Source organism: Saccopteryx bilineata, chromosome 1 (genome assembly GCF_036850765.1).
Source record: "Saccopteryx bilineata isolate mSacBil1 chromosome 1, mSacBil1_pri_phased_curated, whole genome shotgun sequence".
In the NCBI taxonomy this organism is placed as follows: Eukaryota; Metazoa; Chordata; class Mammalia; order Chiroptera; family Emballonuridae; genus Saccopteryx; species Saccopteryx bilineata.
In genome coordinates, this window is record NC_089490.1 from 2,838,704 (window position 1) to 2,862,000 (window position 23,297).

The 23,297-nt window shown below is 56.8% G+C and overlaps 2 protein-coding genes across 2 annotated transcripts; one reads left to right on the top strand and one right to left on the bottom strand.

Moving 5' to 3' along the window:
• Positions 1-252: 252 nt before the first annotated feature.
• On the bottom strand, positions 253-13,492 carry TAP1 (transporter 1, ATP binding cassette subfamily B member). The gene is given in 12 exon segments (XM_066254158.1): positions 253-1,225; positions 5,589-5,725; positions 6,248-6,410; positions 6,986-7,159; positions 7,757-7,945; positions 8,129-8,257; positions 9,078-9,275; positions 9,723-9,928; positions 11,807-11,937; positions 12,075-12,189; positions 12,690-12,879; positions 12,881-13,492. Coding segments are annotated over 12 exon segments (2,247 nt in total). The 5' UTR covers positions 13,283-13,492; the 3' UTR covers positions 253-1,012.
• A 250-nt stretch (positions 13,493-13,742) lies between these two features.
• PSMB9 (proteasome 20S subunit beta 9) lies at positions 13,743-19,046 on the top strand. The gene is made up of 6 exons (XM_066254162.1): positions 13,743-13,898; positions 15,688-15,755; positions 16,452-16,583; positions 17,468-17,597; positions 17,895-18,036; positions 18,870-19,046. Exons 1-6 carry the CDS (start codon positions 13,839-13,841, stop codon positions 18,995-18,997), a joined length of 660 nt encoding a protein of 219 aa, XP_066110259.1. The 5' UTR covers positions 13,743-13,838; the 3' UTR covers positions 18,998-19,046.
• Positions 19,047-23,297: the final 4,251 nt, after the last annotated feature.

Here is a 23,297-nt window from a genome sequence, read left to right on the forward strand (position 1 = left end):
TTTCTGTAGCCGCCTCTGTCCCAGATCTCCCACCTGTTAAAGGCCATGGCCCACCCTCGGGGGCGGGCATGGGGGGAGGAGGAGGTGCAGAGGGCCAGCCATATCGGAAATGGAACACTTCAAAGAAAAGACGGCGCCCTTAGGGCTGTGAAACACGGAGGATGCTTAGGGAGAGGACACCCCCGGCTCCGGAAAAGTGCGCTGCACAAGTCTGCGAGCCACTGGGTGCGCTGAAAACGCGAGAAGCCACAGTAAAAGAAAAACACCAGTTTTATTATAAATATCGAGAACCCACAGAGCATTTATAGGCCACCATATAGTTGCTCCTACTGGGAAGTAGCTGCTCTTCCCTTTCTGTGTGTATAGTCTAATTTTTTCTCCTCACTTTCAGTGCTATCCACAGCGACCCTGGCTGTAAACCCAGTCACACTGTGGAGTTTTGCTGCTGTTGTTGTTAAATATTAAGTGAGAGGAGGGGAGGCAGAGACAGACTCCCACATGTGCCCCAAGCAGGATCCAACCAACAAGCCCACTAGGGGGCAATGCTCTGCCTTTCTGGGCTGCTGTTCCGTTGCTCAGCAACTGAGCTATTCCAGCGCCTGAGGTGAGGCCATGGAGCCAACCTCTGTGCCTGGGACCAGCTTTGCTAGAACTATTCAAGCCATGGCTGCGGGAGGAAAAGGGAGGAGGGGTCGAGAGGCAGAAGGGTGCTTCTCCTGTGTGCCCTGATCAGGAATCAAACCCAGGACTTCCATATGCCAGGCAGACACTCTCCCACTGCACCAACCGGCCAGGGCCACTACGGAGTTCTAAGCTAGGTTTTCTTCTAGGAAATCTGCACCTTTCGAAAGGAGTTTGAGAGGGGGTATACTCATGGGAGAATTTCAAGTATCATCTGGGGGTGGGATACAGTTTAAGATGTCACTCCTGACTACACTGCAGCTCTGGTAAGATCTTTGTCCCCAAACTCCCCACTAGAGAGAGGAGAAAAAAGAGGGCGATGAGAAGTCTTTCATTCCGGAGCGCCCAGCCCATCAGGAGCCTGCACCATGGTCCAGTAGCGCCCCCTCCTCCTCATGAGCTGCTGGTGGGTTCCCGCCTCGCAGATGGTGCCTCCCTCCAGAAAGAGGATGTGGTCAGCCTGCTCCACCGAGCTGAGGCGCTGCGTGATGAGGAGCACGGACCGAGAGGGCCGCTCGGGGCTCTCATACACGAGCTGCTCCACCTGGGAAGAGACACAGACCCTGTCAGAGCGGGGACCACTCCCAGCCCAGGCAGACCTCGGTGTTTCCAGAGCCTGCACAGACCCCAGCAGGATCACCACCACCAACCCCAAGGACATCGAAGACTCGTTCTGAGTGCTCCTCTGTAAAACCTCCGATTTGCTAAGGGCTGTTTATGTGAGGGAGCAACAGTGGAATGAGAGTCGGAGAGTCCTGTGGTGAAACCAGTAAGAAAAGAGCGACTGGTATTGGACGGTCTCTCTTCCTACGGACGGGGAATGGTTATATTCCGCTTTGAAGACGTGTAACTTAGTGGTGAGGAACATGAGCGTGCAAGTCAGGCAGACTTGAGTTTGGGTCCAGGCTCTGCTACTCAGCAGATGAATGACACTGAGCAGGTTATGGGATCTCTCCTGGCCTCCCTTTCACCCTCTGCAGAAGAGGATAACAGCGCCCAGCCCCCTAGCGTCCATGAGGAATAGAGGAGTGAGACGGGACATGCAGTGCACCCAGTCGCATGCCTGGAGTGGGACGGGACATGCAGTACACCCAGTCGCATGCCTGGAGTGGGACGGGACATGCAGTGCGCCCAGTCACATGCCTGGAGTGAGACGGTACATGCAGTGGACCCAGTCGCATGCCTGGAGTGAGACGGGACATGCAGTGGACCCAGTCGCATGCCTGGAGTGAGACGGGACATGCAGTGGACCCAGTCGCATGCCTGGAGTGAGACGGGACATGCAGTGGACCCAGTCGCATGCCTGGAGTGAGACGGGACATGCAGTGGACCCAGTCGCATGCCTGGAGTGGGACGGGACATGCAGTGCACCCAGTCGCATGCCTGGAGTGAGACGGGACATGCAGTGCGCCCAGTCGCATGCCTGGAGTGAGACGGGACATGCAGTGCACCCAGTCGCATGCCTGGAGTGAGACGGGACATGCAGTGCACCCAGTCGCATGCCTGGAGTGAGACGGGACATGCAGTGCACCCAGTCGCATGCCTGGAGTGAGACGGGACATGCAGTGGACCCAGTCGCATGCCTGGAGTGGGACGGGACATGCAGTGCACCCAGTCGCATGCCTGGAGTGGGACGGGACATGCAGTGCACCCAGTCGCATGCCTGGAGTGGGACGGGACATGCAGTGCGCCCAGTCGCATGCCTGGAGTGGGACGGGACATGCAGTGCGCCCAGTCGCATGCCTGGAGTGGGACGGGACATGCAGTGCGCCCAGTCGCATGCCTGGAGTGGGACGGGACATGCAGTGCACCCAGTCGCATGCCTGGAGTGGGACGGGACATGCAGTGCGCCCAGTCGCATGCCTGGAGTGGGACGGGACATGCAGTGGACCCAGTCGCATGCCTGGAGTGAGACGGGACATGCAGTGGACCCAGTCGCATGCCTGGAGTGAGACGGGACATGCAGTGGACCCAGTCGCATGCCTGGAGTGAGACGGGACATGCAGTGGACCCAGTCGCATGCCTGGAGTGAGACGGGACATGCAGTGCACCCAGTCGCATGCCTGGAGTGAGACGGGACATGCAGTGGACCCAGTCGCATGCCTGGAGTGGGACGGGACATGCAGTGCACCCAGTCGCATGCCTGGAGTGAGACGGGACATGCAGTGCACCCAGTCGCATGCCTGGAGTGAGACGGGACATGCAGTGCACCCAGTCGCATGCCTGGAGTGAGACGGGACATGCAGTGCACCCAGTCGCATGCCTGGAGTGAGACGGGACATGCAGTGGACCCAGTCGCATGCCTGGAGTGAGACGGGACATGCAGTGGACCCAGTCGCATGCCTGGAGTGAGACGGGACATGCAGTGCACCCAGTCGCATGCCTGGAGTGAGACGGGACATGCAGTGCACCCAGTCGCATGCCTGGAGTGAGACGGGACATGCAGTGCACCCAGTCGCATGCCTGGAGTGAGACGGGACATGCAGTGCACCCAGTCGCATGCCTGGAGTGAGACGGGACATGCAGTGGACCCAGTCGCATGCCTGGAGTGGGACGGGACATGCAGTGGACCCAGTCGCATGCCTGGAGTGAGACGGGACATGCAGTGCACCCAGTCGCATGCCTGGAGTGAGACGGGACATGCAGTGCACCCAGTCGCATGCCTGGAGTGGGACGGGACATGCAGTGGACCCAGTCGCATGCCTGGAGTGGGACGGGACATGCAGTGCACCCAGTCGCATGCCTGGAGTGAGACGGGACATGCAGTGCACCCAGTCGCATGCCTGGAGTGGGACGGGACATGCAGTGCACCCAGTCGCATGCCTGGAGTGAGACGGGACATGCAGTGCACCCAGTCGCATGCCTGGAGTGAGACGGGACATGCAGTGCACCCAGTCGCATGCCTGGAGTGAGACGGGACATGCAGTGGACCCAGTCGCATGCCTGGAGTGGGACGGGACATGCAGTGCACCCAGTCGCATGCCTGGAGTGGGACGGGACATGCAGTGCGCCCAGTCGCATGCCTGGAGTGAGACGGGACATGCAGTGCGCCCAGTCGCATGCCTGGAGTGGGACGGGACATGCAGTGGACCCAGTCGCATGCCTGGAGTGGGACGGGACATGCAGTGCACCCAGTCGCATGCCTGGAGTGAGACGGGACATGCAGTGGACCCAGTCGCATGCCTGGAGTGGGACGGGACATGCAGTGCACCCAGTCGCATGCCTGGAGTGGGACGGGACATGCAGTGCACCCAGTCGCATGCCTGGAGTGGGACGGGACATGCAGTGCGCCCAGTCGCATGCCTGGAGTGGGACGGGACATGCAGTGCGCCCAGTCGCATGCCTGGAGTGGGACGGGACATGCAGTGCGCCCAGTCGCATGCCTGGAGTGGGACGGGACATGCAGTGCACCCAGTCGCATGCCTGGAGTGAGACGGGACATGCAGTGCACCCAGTCGCATGCCTGGAGTGAGACGGGACATGCAGTGGACCCAGTCGCATGCCTGGAGTGGGACGGGACATGCAGTGGACCCAGTCGCATGCCTGGAGTGAGACGGGACATGCAGTGCACCCAGTCGCATGCCTGGAGTGAGACGGGACATGCAGTGGACCCAGTCGCATGCCTGGAGTGGGACGGGACATGCAGTGGACCCAGTCGCATGCCTGGAGTGGGACGGGACATGCAGTGGACCCAGTCGCATGCCTGGAGTGAGACGGGACATGCAGTGCACCCAGTCGCATGCCTGGAGTGAGACGGGACATGCAGTGCACCCAGTCGCATGCCTGGAGTGAGACGGGACATGCAGTGCACCCAGTCGCATGCCTGGAGTGAGACGGGACATGCAGTGCACCCAGTCGCATGCCTGGAGTGAGACGGGACATGCAGTGCACCCAGTCGCATGCCTGGAGTGGGACGGGACATGCAGTGGACCCAGTCGCATGCCTGGAGTGAGACGGGACATGCAGTGCACCCAGTCGCATGCCTGGAGTGAGACGGGACATGCAGTGCACCCAGTCGCATGCCTGGAGTGGGACGGGACATGCAGTGGACCCAGTCGCATGCCTGGAGTGAGACGGGACATGCAGTGCACCCAGTCGCATGCCTGGAGTGAGACGGGACATGCAGTGGACCCAGTCGCATGCCTGGAGTGGGACGGGACATGCAGTGGACCCAGTCGCATGCCTGGAGTGAGACGGGACATGCAGTGCGCCCAGTCGCATGCCTGGAGTGAGACGGGACATGCAGTGCGCCCAGTCGCATGCCTGGAGTGGGACGGGACATGCAGTGCACCCAGTCGCATGCCTGGAGTGGGACGGGACATGCAGTGGACCCAGTCGCATGCCTGGAGTGAGACGGGACATGCAGTGGACCCAGTCGCATGCCTGGAGTGAGACGGGACATGCAGTGCACCCAGTCGCATGCCTGGAGTGAGACGGGACATGCAGTGGACCCAGTCGCATGCCTGGAGTGAGACGGGACATGCAGTGGACCCAGTCGCATGCCTGGAGTGAGACGGGACATGCAGTGCACCCAGTCGCATGCCTGGAGTGAGACGGGACATGCAGTGGACCCAGTCGCATGCCTGGAGTGGGACGGGACATGCAGTGCACCCAGTCGCATGCCTGGAGTGGGACGGGACATGCAGTGCACCCAGTCGCATGCTGGAAACGCTCAATTAATACTAATATCAATATTAGGATGGTCTTTTCCTCATGTCTGGCTTCAGAGACCCAGAGTCCGTAGACACTCCCTTGTAACGGGTTCTGGGCACCCTGGGGAGAAGCTAATGGGAGCTGAGAACTGTGAGGACCGGCTTGGATAATTAGGATGTTAGTATAACTAACACAGGACGGGGGAAGGCAGGAAGACTGGTGTGAGACAGGCAGTAACGTGACGACCGTCTCACCCGTAACTGGCTGTTTGCATCCAGGGCGCTGGTAGCATCGTCCAGGATGAGGACACGTGGTTTCCGGATCAAAGCTCGGGCCAGGGCCACTGCCTGTCGCTGACCCCCTGATAGCTGGCTCCCAGCCTCGCCTACCTCTGCAGAGACAAGAGCCAAGGTGACGGCTGGATAAGCACCCGTGGACCCACGTGTGCATGCACACACACACACACACACACACACACACACACACAGACGGCGGCCACCCAGGACAAAATATGACATATTCATGGAACAAGGGATACACGGACACAGCGGGAGAGGGAAGGTTCTGGGGAAATGAAGGAGTTTCTAAGGATGTGAGGACGAAGAAGCCATGGGCGCAAGATCTGAAAGCTTCACACTGATGTCAGTGGGACTAGAGGCAGATTTAACGGCGGGTGCAGCTGGCGCATGTGCGCATCCTGGGCCCCGACTTCTGAAGGCCCCACAAAACCCCAACTTCACTATACACATACTAAGCTGATAGAAGCTGATAGGCCCAGCGCGGCTGTGCCGGGGGCCTCAACCGACCTTAATCCACCTCTGAGCAGGGCGGGAGGAACCCACGAATAAAGGCAAGACTACTGGGGCCCCAGGGAGGTGCAGGTGTCCGGGTGGGGACGCGGCAGAGAGCGCACCTGCGTCGTAGCCCTGAGGGAGCTCAGAGATGAATCGGTGGGCTCCCGACTCCACGGCAGCCGCGGTGATTTCCTCCAGAGTGGGCTTCTGGATCAGGCCGTAGGCGATGTTGTCTCGGAAACTTCTCCCAAACAGCAGCGGCTCCTGTCCCACCGCGGCCACCTGGGACAGAAAACGATGAAGAGTCACGGGAAGAGGAAAACCCGGAGTGGTGATCCCGAGATGGATGACTCACAATCTGTAGTGATATCGACTACACGACACACTCACAATCTGTAGTGATATCGATTACACGACACACTCACAATCTGTAGTGATATCCGACTACACAACACACTCCAAATCTGTAGTGATATCGATTACACGACACACTCACAATCTGTAGTGATATCGATTACACGACACACTCACAATCTGTAGTGATATCCGACTACACAACACACTCCAAATCTGTAGTGATATCGATTACACGACACACTCACAATCTGTAGTGATATCGATTACACGACACACTCACAATCTGTAGTGATATCGATTACACGACACACTCACAATCTGTAGTGATATCGATTACACGACACACTCACAATCTGTAGTGATATCCGACTACACAGTGACACCCCGTCTCCGGACCACACCCCCACCTCCAGCCAAGGCCTCCTGGTTTTCCTAACCCTGCTTTCAGAGTGTTCAGTGAGTGCTCCCGGCCTCCACCCCCAGAGCACCTGCCCGCTCACCTGTCGGTGCAGGTAGCGGTGTTCGTACTCGGGGAGGGGCGCCCCATCCAGCAGCAGCGCGCCCCCGGTGGGCTGGTACAGGTTCTGCAGCAGGGCGGCCACCGTGCTCTTCCCAGACCCGTTGGGCCCCACCAGCGCCGTCACCTCACCAGGACGCAGGGTGAATGTCAGCCCCTGGAGGAGCCAGAGAATCACACAGTCAGGAGCCACGGAGGCCCCGAGCCTCGAGATCTAGCCTCGAGATCGTCACTGTCCTGTCACAGAGCACGCGATGTCTCCGCCCAGGGAGGACAGGAGGAACGTGGGGAAGTGTCACTGCCACCTCCCCTCCCACCTCCCCTCCCGCACGCAGAGTAGAGAAGGAAGAGGAGACAAAGACAGGGACAGACTCAGCACCAGCAGGCCACACACTTGGTATCGGATTCCAGGAAAAATGGGGGGAGGGGTGGTGTGGTGGGGGGCGTCACATTCAAAGTCAGAGGAAAGCGAGCAGGGAGAAGGGAGGCTGGGGCACAGGTTTGGCTTTAGGGATTCCTTAGGGTGGGACAGCTTCCTCCCCGAGAGCCTCCCCTCCTATTCTCCTTGGAAATCCAAACTGGTCCCTCAGTTTGGGCATTTTTATGGCACGGATGCTGCTGGTCTTTGCCCCTGAGGGAGGGGCCAGGAGGGATCTGTCCGTGGCCCGGTTAAGCAGGCCGCGGTCAGGAAGGGGATTCGGGGAGGTGGGAGTTGAGAGCGCGGTGGGTGGGCCGCCAGGACTGGGGGTTGCACCTGCAGCACGGGGACATCTGGCCGGCTGGGGTAGGCGAAGGACACCTCCTGGAACTCAACGAGGCCCTCCAGGTGCGAAGGGGACAGCACACCGCTGGCCGGGCAGGACGGGGTCCGGTCCAGGTACTCAAATATTTTTTCGGAGGAGCCCACAGCCTTCTGCACTCGGGGGTAGCAGGACAGCAGGACCTGGAGGGGGGGTTTATAGTGAGAGGGGGAGGGGCACCTACCTGCCTGCCAGTGGCCGTGGCCGTGGCTGTGGCGGTGACTGTGACGGTGACGTTAGGAGGGTAAAGAACAGGCAGGAAGTGGCGGGGTGGTGACGGGAGGGGGAAGGGTGAGCACCGGGGGACAGAACCGGAAGGGCCTCACCTGAACCGCCGTGGTGAACTGCATCTGGTAGAGGACAAATGTCACAAGGCTGCCGCTGCTCACAGCCCCACTGGTCACCAGCCGCCCCCCGATGTAGAGGATCCCCACCTTGAGCAGCATCCCTGAGATCTGTGGAGGGCACAGGGGAAACGGCTGCGGTGGAACACGGCCTGGTGCGGAGAGCCAGAGCCCTCAGCACGGGGAGACACGACGTCCCTTCCCCCGGTGACAGCCTCACAGGCCCCCGTGGGCTCTCACTCAGTTACACACGACCCCAGTTCATCATCACCCTCACCCCATTGTCGGGGGAGCACCTCGCTCTTCACAAGGGCTTCCATGAACTCAGGGTGAGCGAATATTCACAGCGAGAGCCCTATAAACAATCACATAACTCCCATTCTTTAAAATGAGGGAACAGTCTCAGAGAAGGTGAGTTCCTAGGCTATGGTCACAGAGCCAGGAACTTGTGTCGGCTGGTTGGCGGACACCACGGACGCTCCCCTCCCCCCATTCTTGGTTTCTGCTGCCCCCATGGCAGCAGAACTTGTGACGGCTGGTCGGCGGACACCACGGACGCTCCCCTCCCCCCATTCTGCTGCCCCCACGGCTCTCACTAGCACGACCACGCAGACCCGGCATGAGTGCGCCCAGGGGCAGGGATCTGTGGTTCCCTGGGTGCCCTCTGAGCAACAGAGGAAGGTCCGGGGCTGGAAGACAGGGCACCTTCCTAACAAGGGGGTTGGGTAGGGCTTGCGTATCACGGTGAAAGGGAGCCACCGGCCTCAGGGCCAGGGACACTGAGTAGGGCGACTGAGTCTCAAGGCCAGGGTGTGGACACGGCACCAAGCACTGCCCAGTGGAGGGGGAGTGGGGGCCAGGGCCTCGAGAAAGGGCAGGGAGCCCAGGCATCTCGGGACAAGGGAGGGGACGCTCATCTCCGGGCGCTCACACTGCTGGTCCAGAGGTTGACCGCATAGGCCACGGCCTCTTTCTGGCTGAGTGTCTTCATTTCCTGCTGCTTTCGCCGGAACTTCTGGGCTTCGCCCTCCTCGTTGGCAAAGCTCCGGACCGTGGGCATGGCCGACAGAACCTCGATGGCCACCTGGCTGGACTTGGCCAGAGACTCTTGCATTTGAGCTGCCAGCCTCTGCGGAGACACAGACAAGAGAGGTCACACGGGGTTGGCAAACCAGGGGACACTAGAGCCTGAGTGGGCGGGTTGGAGATTAAACCTGAGAAGAGACAGAGGGACAGGAGGGAAGGAAAGGGACACAGCTCGACCCTCACCCCCCCCCCAGACACTAAAGAGACCCAGAGGAGAAAAGAAAAGGGGGCGGGGCTCGGGGGGGTGGGAGTGTCCTGCTCCTGAGACTGGTGAGCACACCCCCAAAGACAGACTAGGGCGGAAGTCAGAAGAGAAGGCACAGAGAATATGAAGACCAGCACTGAGGAACCTGGGAACACAGGCGACAGGGACAGGGAGTCCACGAAGATGGAGACTCTTTGAGGTGCCAGGAGAGAGACCCGAGGGGAACCAGCCCAGTTCAGCGGTAGACGAGGGTCTGGGTAGGTCGAGGCACCCCCCCGGACCCACCTGGTGCCACTTCCCCAGCATCTCGGGGAGAAGGGAGAGCAGGGGCAGGGCGACCAGGGTGACCACGGTGAGGGACGGGGACTCCCAGAGCATGAGCACCAGGAGACACAGGCCCCGCACCAGGTACCACAGCAGGAGGTTCAGCTCCTCGCTCAGAGACTCGCTCAGCGTGGACGTGTCCTCGGTCACCCGCGACGTGATGGCACCTGCCAGGGGTTGGGGGAAAGGGGGCGGAGTCAATGAATGAATGAATGAGAGTCTCATAGGGGTGGGCGGGGCCAGGGGCGGGGTGTCACATGGTGCTCTAAGGATGCTGGGAAAAACAAGGTGGGGGGGGGGTCCAGGCAAGTCCCGATTCCAATGCAGGGAGAGTGTGTTAGAGCGAAACGTCTGGCCAAACACCTCCATTCAACCGATAAAGAAACTGACAGCCATGTACACCCCCGCTTCTCCGGCAGGTTCTGTGCCTCAGAGAGCCTGTAACACCCCGTGCTGCACGCAGGCGGGCAGGTCTGGCCACGTAACAGGGCTGGGGGAAAGGGAGGCTCCTGCTAGGAGGCGGTCCGGGAAACTGTGCTGTCGATGGCTTCTGTCACGGGTAGCTGGGGAAGACCCCATGGGTCTCCACGGAGTCCCATTCTTCCTCTCCGCTTACTACTGGGCCTCCCGCTGTTACCAAGGGAAAGAGACTTGATGTCTCCTTAACGCTGGGGATTCTGGTTCTCTGCATCCCTGTTAGATTTCTACCAAGCACTCGACTGGAAATCAAGAGATGGGTTCTGTCCCCAAGTGCATCTCTATTGCGTGTGACCATGCACCGTTCAGCACTGAGGGTCCGGGCCTCATCTTCTCCTCTGTAAAATGAGGCACACAGACTGATCGCAGAATTTCCAGGTTTACTATTCTGTCTAAATACACATGTAGGGATAAAGTTATGTAAAAACCTTGGCTGTCGGCCTAGCGTGCGGAGGACCCGGGTTCGATTCCCGGCCAGGGCACATAGGAGAAGCGCCCATTTGCTTCTCCACCCCTCCGCCGCGCCTTCCTCTCTGTCTCTCTCTTCCCCTCCCGCAGCCAAGGCTCCATTGGAGCAAAAATGGCCCGGGCGCTGGGGATGGCTCTGTGGCCTCTGCCTCAGGCGCTAGAGTGGCTCTGGTCGCAACATGGCGACACCCAGGATGGGCAGAGCATCGCCCCCTGGTGGGCAGAGCGTCGCCCCTGGTGGGCGTGCCGGGTGGATCCCGGTCGGGCGCATGCGGGAGTCTGTCTGACTGTCTCTCCCTGTTTCCAGCTTCAGAAAAAAAAATGCAAAAGAAAACCTTGGCTGGAAAACTGGGTTTCTCTGAAGGTAAGGAGTTCAGTGTTTTGCTCTGGAGAATTAGAAATAACAATGGCTATGTGAGAGAGAGAATTCAAGGTTAAAAGTAAAAGGGCCAGTTGGCACAGCGGTAGAACGTTGGCCCAGGGTGTGGAAGCCCCAGGTACGATTCCCTGTCGGGGCACACAGAAGAAGCAACCATCTGCTTCTCCACCCCTCCCCCTTCTCTCTCTCCATCTCTCTCTTCTGCTCCGGCAGCCATGGCTCAGTTGGAGCAAGTTGGCCCCGGGCACTGAGGATGGCTCCATGGCCTCTCCTCAGGTGCTAAAATAGTTTGGTTACCAAGCAACAGAGCCATGGCCCCAGATGGGCAGAGCATCGCCCCTTGGTGGGCATGCTGGGTGGATCCCTGTCAGGGTGCATGCGGAGTCTGTCTCTCTGCCTTCCCGCTTCTCACTTAAGAAAAATTCAGCCTGACCTGTGGTGGCGCAGTGGATAAAGTGTCAACCTGGAAACACTGAGGTTGCCAGTTTGAAGCCCTGAGCTTGCCTGGTCAAGGCACATATGGGGAGTTGATGCTTTCTGCTCCTCCCCCCTTCTTTCTCTCTCTCTCTCTCTCTCTCTCTCTCTCTCCTCTCTAAAATGAATAAATAAAAAATATTTTTTTTAAAAAACAAAAATTCAAAAAATAAAAATAAAAGTAAAAGGGGACACGTGGCGATATAACTAGCATGTGAATCCACGACAAAGGGGTTCCAGGAGGCACCTGTCTGGTTCTGCTGGAAAAACTCTGTTTCCTGCCGCAGGACAGCCCGGAACACCCGGCCCTGCAGGCGGCCGTGCAGGCGGCCCATGGTGCTGTTGTAGATGCCGTCGCCCGCGAACTCCATCGCTGCACTGGAGAGAGAGGAGGGCGGAGGGTCGGGGTGTGTCCAGGGCACAGAGACAAGGTCCCCGCGGCAGCGCACTCTGCACGCAGGCCCCAGTTCCTCCTTCCCAGGGCCCCGCTCCCGGCCGCCCCCTCGGGCCCAGACCTGGCGATGGTGAGAATGCACATGAGCGATATGTTTCGGGCGAAGGCCCTGGCTGTCCCGTCTTCTAGAATCCAGTCAGTGAGGCGGCCAGTGAAGAACGGAATGGCCATCTCGCCTGGGGGGAGAGAGAGAGAGAGGAGGGACGTGTCAGGCACGAATACCGAGTCTAAGCAGGTCAGCCGGGACCACACTGCTCCAGCCGGGACCAAACTGCTCCAGCACAGCCCTCTCCCGCCCTCTCCCAAATCCTGGAGGCCGCTGAGAACACGACCCTGCACCGGAACCGGCCGCTCTGCGACTCGGGGCCCTGTGGCCCCGCCAGACCCCTGGGAGCTGAATTAGGAAGCCTGGAGACCACGGCCTAAGAAGCCCTTGTATGAAAGACGCCGCCTCTGGAGAAAGGCCCTGCCCGGGCGGCCCAGGGAAGCGGCGCCTGGGCCATCATCAAAGGAGTCCTGACTCCTGACCCCACCCAGGGTCTCCTCCAGACCGGAGCTGGGTCGCCTTCCCTGACCCACATTGCCCAGAACTCACTGACCTGTCTCCCTGACATGCCGCCTGACCCCTGCCCAGCCCCCTAGCTCCCGTCCCCTCTCCCCACCCCTGAACCCTTACCGAGACAGGACAGGACCAACAGGACCAGAACGAGCGGGAGGCGGCGTTTCTCCGAGCCCAGGCAGCCAAGAAGCCGACCCACCGCCTCTCCAGAGCCCCCCGGGCCGCCCCGCACTCCGAGGCCCCGGAGCTTCTGCCACAGGGCGGCTGCGGGCAGTGCCGCTGCGTAGGTGACGGCGAAGGCGTCCAGGCCGACAGCCCCAGTGCAGGAGCCGGGTGTCGTCGGCGTCGCTGGGGGCTCCCCACCAGCGCAGCTGCCGGAACGAGGCAAGTCCCGGCCCAGCCAAGCCCAGCGCCGCCGCCAGGGGCTCCAAAGCCGCCAGCCATCCCCGGACGGCTCCGCTTCCACTCTTAGTGCCAACCTTGATGACCCCCCGGGCCCCCAGCCACAGCCCAGCCCAGCGGCTCAGGCCCGCCACCCAGACCCGGAGCAGCGGCAGCGCGGCGGGGACCAGCAGGGAGGCCACCCGGGGCAGCGCCGGCCGGAGCAGCGCCCAGTCGGCGAGGAGCAGCAGCGCCGTCCCCAGCCAGGCCAGGGGGGCCCGGGAGAGGCAGAGGCGCCCGCAGGCAGCGGGGTGCCCCGAGCCGGCCATGGGCGCGCGGGGTGCCGTCCGAGTCTGCGCCCGAGCGCGTGGGGAACCGGCAGCGAGTAGGCGGGCCGGGCCGGGGCGGACCGGGGCGGGGCTCCTGGAAAGTCCCGGGAACCGGCTGAGCCCGGTCGCGCTGGCCAGAAGCGAGCGGTTTCGCGGAAAGAGAAAACGAAAGCGCCGCGGGCTCGCTGCCCCCGCCCCGCGTCCTGCGTCCCCGCCCGGACGATTCCAGGAGAGGGGGTGCCACTCAGATCTGAGGTCTGGGGGAGCAGCCTCGGCGCGCCACCTGCCCCCCGAGGCGCTCCGGTCCCTCCCTCCGCGGGCAGGGAGGGCTCTTCCAGCGCGGCCGCCCCGCCCCGGCCGCGGGGCAGAGCTCCTGCGTCACCTGTCTCCGGGCAGATCGGCCCCGCGCAGGTTAGCACCCGGGCGCGGGGCGTCACCGGGAGGACGCGGGCGCCCCCTGGCGGGCGGGGCCAAGGGGCGGGGCCGCAGGCGGCGTGCCGCGCGCTGTCCCAGGTCGGCGACCAGTGCCCCGGGCAGCGAGGAGCGCCGCGCCGGGATGCTGCGGGCGGGACCAGCCAGCGGGGGCGCACCCCGGGCCGGAGAAGTCCACACCGGGGTAATGAGCCGGGGCTCGAGGGCTAGCAGAGGGGTGGCGGAGGTGAAGCGACGGGGAGGCTCTGGAGGCACCCAGGAGGGACTGCGGAGACGACCAGCAGTGCGGGGTGTCGCTGGGAAGTCCCCGGGGCTCTCCAGTCCCCGCAGGCAATACGGGGCGTTCGTACTGTGCAGGGGGTCGCCGAAGGGCCCGCAAGGCCGGGGGGGGGGGTGCTCTGCTCTTAGCTGGGAGCGTCAAGGGGAAGCTGGTCTAAAGCGCTTTCGCTTTCACTCTAGCCTGCAGAGAGGGGCTGGTGAAGTCGGCGGTGGGGGGGGGGGGGGGGGGTGGAGAAGGTGCAAAGAAGTAAAGACACGGTGCCCGAGCGAGATCAGACAGCATTTGGGAGCGGGGACCATGGGCGCTGGCTGAGAAGGGCCAGCTCATCACACAGATCTGGGAGACACTGGCACTGGGGTGATCATGGCCCCAGCACTGGTCATGGGGGTCCCAGGTGAGCCAGCGGGGCCCTTCTGGGCTTGGCCCGAGTGCTGCCGCCGAGCTTCCTGCCCCGCCCACTCCCACGCGCGTGCTGGGGGATTTCGCCTGGGGATCGGGGGTGGGGATGGCAGCCCGAGGCTGGCTGGCTTCTGCTCCCAGACTGCCGCCACCACTCTTGGCTTGCGGGCACTGTGTTACCTGGAAGATGGAGTTGCCCCTGTCCCCCAGCCCTCCATTCCTGGTAAGGCCCGTCAGTAGCAGGAAAGCACGCTCAGACAGCCACAGCCTCGCCCCTGGCCAGAGCCTTCAGAAAGACAGCAGTGAAACCACTCGTAAAATAGAAAATCGCCCCTCCAGGCCAGGATGCAGCCTCCAGGCCAGATGAGCAACAGAATGCAGAAAGCAGGAGCCAAGCAGGGGATGCAGTGAGACTTGGAGTTTAGTCCTAGATCCGCTAATAATTGTGTGACCGTATAAGAACAAGTCACTTACCTTCTCTATGACTCAGTTTCCCATTTGAACCTGGAATCGTGTCCCCCTCCCCCCAATCAATAGAAGTAGAAAACATATACCTTGACCCTCCTTCACTTTTTCTTACTTATTTTTCTTTCTTTTCTCTACCGGGAAAAGTCAGCTCAAACTCGCTTCCCCTAACTACTGAGATATCTATTTACCTCTTCAAGAAACCCGTAAGTGAAACCTTTCCTTAAACCATCTCATGATCCTTGCTGCTTTCCTCCTTCCCTGAGACGTGGCCCCGTGACCACGGCCGTCCCCGATGATTTCCTGTGTTCAGGAAATCGGAAAGGGCTCCCTTTTGATTAGAGAGGGTGCAGGTGAAGGAACCTGGGCCCCGAAAGACCCAAGCCTGTTTCCCAAGGTCACAGTGACTTGCTCTGTCAGGGCCGTACCTGCACACACACCTGCACACACAACCCTGTGGTGGAAACTGTAATTCACTGCGGGCTGCCTCCCTGGTGCTTGGAAGACAAACTTCCTCCTCTCACCACTCAGAGCGTCACCCTCACTTCTCTCTTTACGGTGGAGAGGATCCCACTTGGGAGGTGGGGGCTCATACTGCGGTTCCTCTGTGTCGTGCCACGGCCAGGCTGTGGCATTCCCGGGCAGCCAGAGGAGACAAGAGAGGAAATGGGAAGACGGAGAAGCCCCACACTGGCAGTTAGCTCTGGCCTGGCCTGCTGTAGGACCTTGAGCCAGTCCCCTCTCTGCTCCGGAAGTGTTTCCTCGCCTCTGACGTGAGGGGGGTCAAGGCTGTTCTTGCTCTGACCCTCCGTGCTCTGTGTCTCTGCAGACCACCATCATGGCGGTAGAGTTTGACGGGGGCGTTGTGGTGGCTTCTGATTCCCGGGTGTCTGCAGGGTAAGTACCAGTGAAGCCATGTGCTTGGGAAGGAAGCTAATGTCCCCAAATAGGCTTTTATTTATTTTTATTTTTCCTCATTCATGAACTGGAGCTTCGGAGAAATGGAGTTAGCCTTTCAGAAAGGTGCTCGGGTGTCTGAATGCATGGAGGAGGCCTGAGCCCCGGATGCTCTGTGGCCTGTCCCTGGAAGGAATGGGGTTCTGAGGAGGGGAGAGGGAGAGGGTTTTGAGAGGCCCTCCTTCCACCTGTATTTAGAGGTCGAGAAGGTGGTTCTGACAAGCTCATGGCTTGGTCTCTCATCTGTCACATGGTGAACTAACTTTGTCTTTCTCCCGCCTGGCCAGTGGTCTCACCTACAAAATGAATACATGGGATTAGCTCAGTGTCACTTTAGGCTCCATAGACCAGCCAGCTTCCTCCAGATGGTTAATGGCGAAGAATATTGGGCCAGAGCAATATCATTCCTGACTTAGTATTTCTGTACATTTTATTATAAAATCTAAGTCTGATTTTGATTACTGGCAGTATTTTGTTTACTTGAGATGATTTTTTGCTCTCTGCTTTAACCCAGGCATTAAATTTCATGCCCCCCATGGCTCTTTTCTTGTGAAATAAATGTGACAAACACTGGACTGTTAACCTCAAAAGTTTCTGCAGCTCTAACATGACTAACCTTTGACCCGTCCCCTCCAGAGAGGCAGTGGTGAACCGGGTGTTTGACAAGCTGTCCCCCTTACACCACCGCATCTACTGCGCGCTGTCGGGCTCGGCCGCTGACGCCCAGGCCATCTCCGACATGGCCGCCTACCAGCTGGAGCTCCACGGGTAGGACGCTTTGGGGTTCTCACGTGTACTTGCTAGTGCCCCCCCCAACCAGTGGGCCCCCACCCAGTGCCCTGCTCTGGGAGCCCTGCAGTGGGAAATGGAAAAGTCAGCTTTTAACTCTTACTTGTATTAGGTTTTAACTGGCGCTTGAATCTCTCCACGCTGGTTGCTACATCGGGAAAGTGGAGCTAGTCATACCTACCCTCCCTCACCAGACGGTTATTTTGAGAGTCAAATGATACAGACGGGAAGGCAGTTTGAAAACAGTCAATCACTGACCTAATATAAATAATGAGGAAGAAAGGGATGATATGGCCCAGGTATCAGGCCTCTCCAGGAGAAGAAAGCAAGGTTATTAGGGAGGAAGTAACGCTTATCTGCTCTGCCCCGCGAGGGCAGGGCTCTTGCAGCCCGGAGAGTCGTGTCATTGGCGTGGCAGGTGAGCCAGCAGAGGAGGGGCCGCTGAGACCGTGCCAGTCCCCTGCACCCGTGGGAGGGGAGCCAGCAGAGGAGGGGCCCGCTGAGACCGTGCCAGTCCCCGCACCCGTGGGAGGGGAGCCAGCAGAGGAGGGGCCCGCTGAGACCGTGCCAGTCCCCGCACCCGTGGGAGGGGAGCCAGCAGAGGAGGGCCCGCTGAGACCGTGCCGGTCCCCTGCACCCGTGGGAGGGGAGCCAGCAGAGGAGGGCCCGCTGAGACCGTGCCAGTCCCCGCACCCGTGGGAGGGGAGCCAGCAGAGGAGGGCCCGCTGAGACCGTGCCAGTCCCCGCACCCGTGGGAGGGGAGCCAGTTTGACCCATTGCAGCTCTGGATTGCAGGTGTCTCTTGGCGGGGATGGGACGTCAGGAAGCTATATTGACCCCCTGCTTCCTAACACCTCCTTCAGGTTGGAACTGGAGGAAGCGCCACTTGTTCTGGCTGCAGCGAATGTGGTGAGAAACATTAGCTACAAATACCGGGAGGAGCTGTCCGCGCATCTCATGGTCGCAGGCTGGGACCAGCGTGAAGGGGGCCAGGTGAGTCTCTCTCTCTCTCTCTCTCTCTCTCTCTCTCTCTCTCTCTCTCTCGATTCATGTCCTCACTTGGGGTTCCCCACCCCCCTAGAGAGGGAGCCGAGGACCTCATGGCCTTCTAGCAGTGAGTTCCAAAGAAACTGTCTCTAAAATCATAGGACATCTCCTCCGGTGGGGGCAGGGCAGGCGGGGGCTTCCCTGCCGCGTGTGCGGAGCGTGCAGGAGGCCACCTGCTTGTCTCGGCGGGCGCCGAGAGGAGGTGTCTGACTTCTCAGCCTGACCTGGGGGTGCCGCCCCCAGGTGTACGGGACCTTGGGAGGAATGCTGACTCGACAGCCCTTTGCCATTGGGGGCTCGGGCAGCACCTACATCTATGGTTACGTGGACGCCGCGTACAAACCGGGCATGTCCCCCGAGGAGTGCAGGCGCTTCACCACGGATGGTGAGTAGCCAACCGGAAGGGCCCAGGCGGAGGGGTTTACAGGGGAAAGAGGGCGAGTAGGAGGAGCAGGAAGAGGAATACCAGGGGGAGTCAACCTTTTTATCCCTACCGCCCACTTCTGTATCTCTGATGGTAGTAACATTTTCTACCCGCCCACCGGTTCCGCAGTCATGGTGATTTATAAAGTAGGGAAGTCACTTTACTTTATAAAATTTATAAAGCAGAGTTACAGCAAGTTAAAGCATATAATAATAGTTAAATCTATCTTTTTATTTATACTTTGGTTGCTCCGCCACCGCCCACCATGAAAGCTGGAGCGCCCCCTAGTGGGCGGGAGGGACCAGGCTGACTACCACTGGCCATGTCCACACTGAGAGTGACAGGGGGCAGGACAAGTGTTAACCTAGATGGGGCTCCGGGACTCAAAAGCACAAACCAGGACTGTTCTGAGAAGAGCGCATTCGGACACGTGCTTATTCTAAGAACCGGTGGGGCCCCGGAGCCGGCTTGGGCCGGCTCCCGAGAGCCCGCTGACTGCTACACAGTCAAGGATGTGGGAGGGGCTGCTTAAGCTACTTACAACTGAAATGGATCTTGGTAGGAGGATGGAAACCATGGACATTAGGAAATGTTTTCTCTAAAAGCCTTTTTACTTGTTAACTTATTAGCACATCACTAAATCTGCCTCTCTGGGAGACAGGCTTTGAGGTTGGAAGGTAGTCGTAGGCATGCAGATGGGAGGGGAAGGAAATTAATTCTGAAGTTAAGCCGTTCTCCTTCTTCTCTCTCCCTCTCTCTTCCTCTCCCCCCCCCCCCACTTGACCCCTCTGCAGCTATCGCTCTGGCCATGGGCCGGGATGGCTCTAGCGGGGGTGTCATCTACCTGGTCACTATTACAGCTGCCGGCGTGGACCATCGAGTGATCTTGGGCAATGAGCTCCCAAAATTTTATGATGAGTGAATTTTCCTGAGACGTTCCTCGTTGTTTTGTAATAAACTCTCTGCAAGCAGACTTGGCTGGTCAATGGGAAACGGGCTTTCAGAGAGGAAGCTGGGGGAGGGGCCCCTTCCTCCCCACGTGTCAACACACCCTTTCCTCCTGCTGTCCTCAAAGCTGAAACATCTTCCCCGCGGGCAGGTGGGTGGCGGTATACTAGAAAGACCCCTATTCATGGCTGGTCATCGTGTACTGAGTGATTCTGAAATGTTAGAAACAATAAAAATTCTCATTCTGACACCTAAGGGATGAGGATGGAAGTTGAAGAATTGGATCTTATCCTTTTAAGACTAAGACCAGTGATTTTCAACCACGGTGCCCTGAAAAATTTTAAAACATGCGCTACCTGACTATTTAGTCAGGGCCACTGACCTCTGTTCCCTTAGAATATCAAATTCAAAAAAAAAAAAAAAAAATGACAGCAGCCAACACAACAATAGCCGTCTGGTGTAAATGAATCAAAATTATACCTTTTATTTTTTAACCAGATTGGCAAAAAAATAAATATTTTTTTGGTGTGCCACGGAATTTTAAGAATTAGTCTATGTGCGCCATGAGATGACAAAGGCTGAAGGTCGCTGAGTAAGACTACGGGGCAGGTAAGACAGTGGCACACGGGAGTTCGCTAGGAGCACCAGCGAACCCACCTGTAAAAGAATTTATTTCATAATGCATTCATTTACACTCAAGATCAGTACATGATAAATGTTTACATTTTTTACCAAAATCATTCTAAAGGGGCACTTGTGAATTTCAAAGAATAATAACAACCAAAAAAGCTATCGCTATTAAACCAGGCATTTGCTAAGTTTATAGACTTTATCTCTTATAACCCAAATAAAAAATCCTGTAATAGTGTGAACAGTGATTGTTGGCACTAATGCAATGCCAACAGGAACCCCCAATTTGGGTTCCGGTGAAGGAAGAAACTCTATTCAGTGCAAACAGCTCAATTGTGAGAGCATGAACAGCACATCTGTGAGGCTGCCCTGGGACCAGGTCCCTAAAGCTAGACAGCTCAGCTCTGCTCCATTCCCTGAGGTCCCCCTCTCTGCTCCCGGGAAACAGTCTTCAATCTCCCGCGGGAAGGGAAAGTGAGCTCCCCAAGCCAGAGAGGAGCTGGTTTATGTGTACAGTAGGCCCTGTACCTGGTCTCTGATTAGTCAGTCCTCACGCAAATGAGGACTCTAAGATCCTCATAGTCCAATTGGTCCAAAAGGCACCTTCCTGATTGGTCGAGTAGATCACTCTGATTGGTCAGAGCTGCACAGCTCCAGCGGGATAAGGAAAGCTTTGGTCCTATTGGTTGAAATAGGATTCCAGGAGACCTTTATAACGGTTGGTTCAGATGGTGGAAACACAGTGCATGCAAGCAGTTCTGCACAGGTGAAATGAAATAGCAATTCACAGTAGGGATTCCTTGTGCAGAACCGGTTGCTAGGCTCTGCTACTTTTTCATTTATTTATTTTTTTTAATTTGAGCCCAGTTCCTAGGTGTCTTTTTTCTCGGTTCACAATACTTCTGTTTAAGGACACATGGAAGCCTAGAAAGAATAAATTGCTCGACCAAAGTCGCAGCAAATTCAAAAGCTGAAATCTGGCATTAAGTTTTACTTTATGCCCTTCCTCTAACACCGGCCTAGGCCTGGCTGGTTGGCTCAGTGGTAAGCGTCGGCCCAGCGTGTGGAAGTCCTGGAAGTCCTGGGTTCGGTTCCGGTCAGGGCACACAGAAGTAACCATCTGCTTCTCCACCCTTCCCTTTCTCTCTCTCTCCCTTTCTCTCTTCCCTACCAGAGCCTGGTCGGGGCGCATGTGGGAGTCTGTCTCTCTGCCTCCCCGCCTCTAAGTAAAAAGAAAAAAAAAACTTTTCATTCCCTAAAGCTTCATATGTCATCTCCTTGAAGTCTGCAATAATTAGCCGAGCACATTAACTGCCACTTAAGAAGCTGTTACCAGATGCCTGAGTAGCTATTAAACAAGCAGGGTTCTAGTCCTAACTTCGCCGTGGGGCTCCTGAGTGACAGGACAGATGACTCCCCTCTGGAGCCCTCATTTCCTCCCCTGTCCGATGAAGGCCTTCCAGGGTGGTTTAGGGCTTTGACATGCAGTGCCAGCTCGCTACTAAGTGAGCGGTGAGGAGATGTAGTTCACAGAGATCTCGGTAGACTCCCCAGGAAGTTTCAGTCTGCTTCTGTTTCTGTTTCTGGACCTCAAGCTAACCGTACAAATTCAAAGTACCCTAAAAAAACAGTCCTATGCCCTTGAGGGGAGGGTCTAAAATTATGGGAGTTTTGAGTTCTTTCCAGCCATGATATGTTATTTATTTTGAGTTTAATGTATTAGTTTAAGAGCCTACCACCTTGCCTGCTGATCACAGCTAGAATTCAGAGAATAGAGAAAAAGGATGGATTGAAGGACTCTGAAAAAGAAACAAAAGCAGGCGGAATTTGAAGAGTCAAAACTCGGAGATGCAACGTTCCTGGGGCAGTTTTCAACTGTTTTTCCCTCTTTCTTCTCGAGGCTTCTCCCTGAAATCAGGCCTCGGATGGGAGCTGCATTACAGGGCCCGGAGAAGCCCCCTGTTCTAGCCAGGGAACCTGAGAAAAAGGAGGGACCCCTGGGGGTGGGAGCGTGTAGGGGGGCCTCCCAACTGAGAGTGCAGAAGAAGGGGAGCCCCTCGTCCTAGGTGTGACCTCGCAAACACTGTGACCCCGGAGCTGCCCGTGCCTGTGACCACGGAGCTGACCGTGCCTGTGACCCCGGAGCTGCCCGTGCCTGTGACATGCCTGAAACAGCACAGCGAAGACTTAGACCTCGTCAAACTGGAAGGCTATCTTTTCCTTTATTGGCTGAAATTTATGCTCTTATGCCTATTATTCAAAAAAAAAGAAGAAGAAGAACAAGAACAAGAACCCGGCTTACGGCAGCTTACAGGGACAGACACAATTTAAAGAGAAGAAAGAGAAGAAGAAATTGGAGCAAAGAGAAAATAAAGTTTAGAAATAAGCGGAGACAAGTGGTAAAATTAATATACAACTAAATATCTTTTTTCAAAAAAAAAAAAAGTGGTGTGCTGAACTGTTTTCCAGTGGCTCACAAGGGCAGATTGGAAAGTATTCAGGAATTGCGAAAGGCAATTATTAACCAATGACAGCTGGACATTGACCGTGGTGTAGTATTTATGCCACCGAAACCAGCCACACTGCCAATCAGAGCTTTCCCCCCCAGGGAGCCAGGACACCAGGACACGTATTTTCCAGCTACAGGGTAGTGAAAGCGAAGGAGGAAATGAAATCAGGTACAAGAGTCAAAAGATTCATTAAAGAATTGAAAGCCGGGGAGGGGGAGGGGGGAAGGGAGTAAAGAGGAACAAGTACACGGTGATGGAAAATGATCTGGCTTTGGGTGATGGGTACACAACACATTCAACCGTTCAGATGCTGTAGAGATGCTCACCTGAAACCCGTACTGAAATCAAGACTCTTATTGATCAACGGCGCCCTGCTAAATTTAATTTTCTAAATAAAATTTTTATAAAGAAAGAAATGAAAGCCATTAAACAGAAGATAAAATTTTGCAAGTCGCAGAACATCTACTGAGATAGAATGCCGTAAAGAGAACGCCAATGTATTCCAAAGTGTTAGCATCTCTGAAACTATCTATGTTCTGCGACCAGGTGGTAATTAAATTAGAACTGGACAACAGAAGGATACCTCAAGTTCTCATGGTTTGTAAACCAGGAAAAAAAAAAACTGATAAATTACATGAATTTTAAAAAGCAGTCATAAAGGAATTAAGTCATTTAGAATGAGGTAACATAAATGTTCCGTGTCAAATTCTGATATGTTAACTGTTCAAAACAGTTAAAACAGTACTTAGAAAATTTATAGCTTAAATATATTTATTAGAACAAGCATATTTAAAAATAAATAACCTAAAAATTCTAAAAAAAAAAAAAGTCTGGGAAAAGGATAACTAAACAACTAAAGAACTAAGCAGGAAATTATAAAGAACAGAAAGCAACTTAATAGAGAACAAAACTATGTATTAAAGATTCACAAAATTGAAAGCTGATTCTTAAAATAAAAGCATTTGTGAGATATTCAGACTTAGAACCAGACTGAGCAGGAATAAAGGAGAGAAAGCTTTGAATAAACAAAACACAGACTGAAAAGGAGGGAGTAGCTATAGATATAACAGATATGAAACATGAAGGGTTTTATGAACAAGTAAGTGCTAATAAATTTGAAAACCTCTGTGAGAT

What these genes read in the sequence shown, in the direction of transcription:
- PSMB9 (XM_066254162.1), top strand. Translation starts at nt 13,839, where the DNA reads ATGCTGCGGGCGGGACCAGCCAGCGGGGGCGCACCCCGGGCCGGAGAA. An exon ending in ACCAGCGTGAAGGGGGCCAG is followed by an intron (nt 17,598 to 17,894) that starts GTGAGTCTCTCT and finishes TGCCGCCCCCAG; the next exon opens with GTGTACGGGACCTTGGGAGG. An exon ending in CAGGCGCTTCACCACGGATG is followed by an intron (nt 18,037 to 18,869) that starts GTGAGTAGCCAA and finishes ACCCCTCTGCAG; the next exon opens with CTATCGCTCTGGCCATGGGC.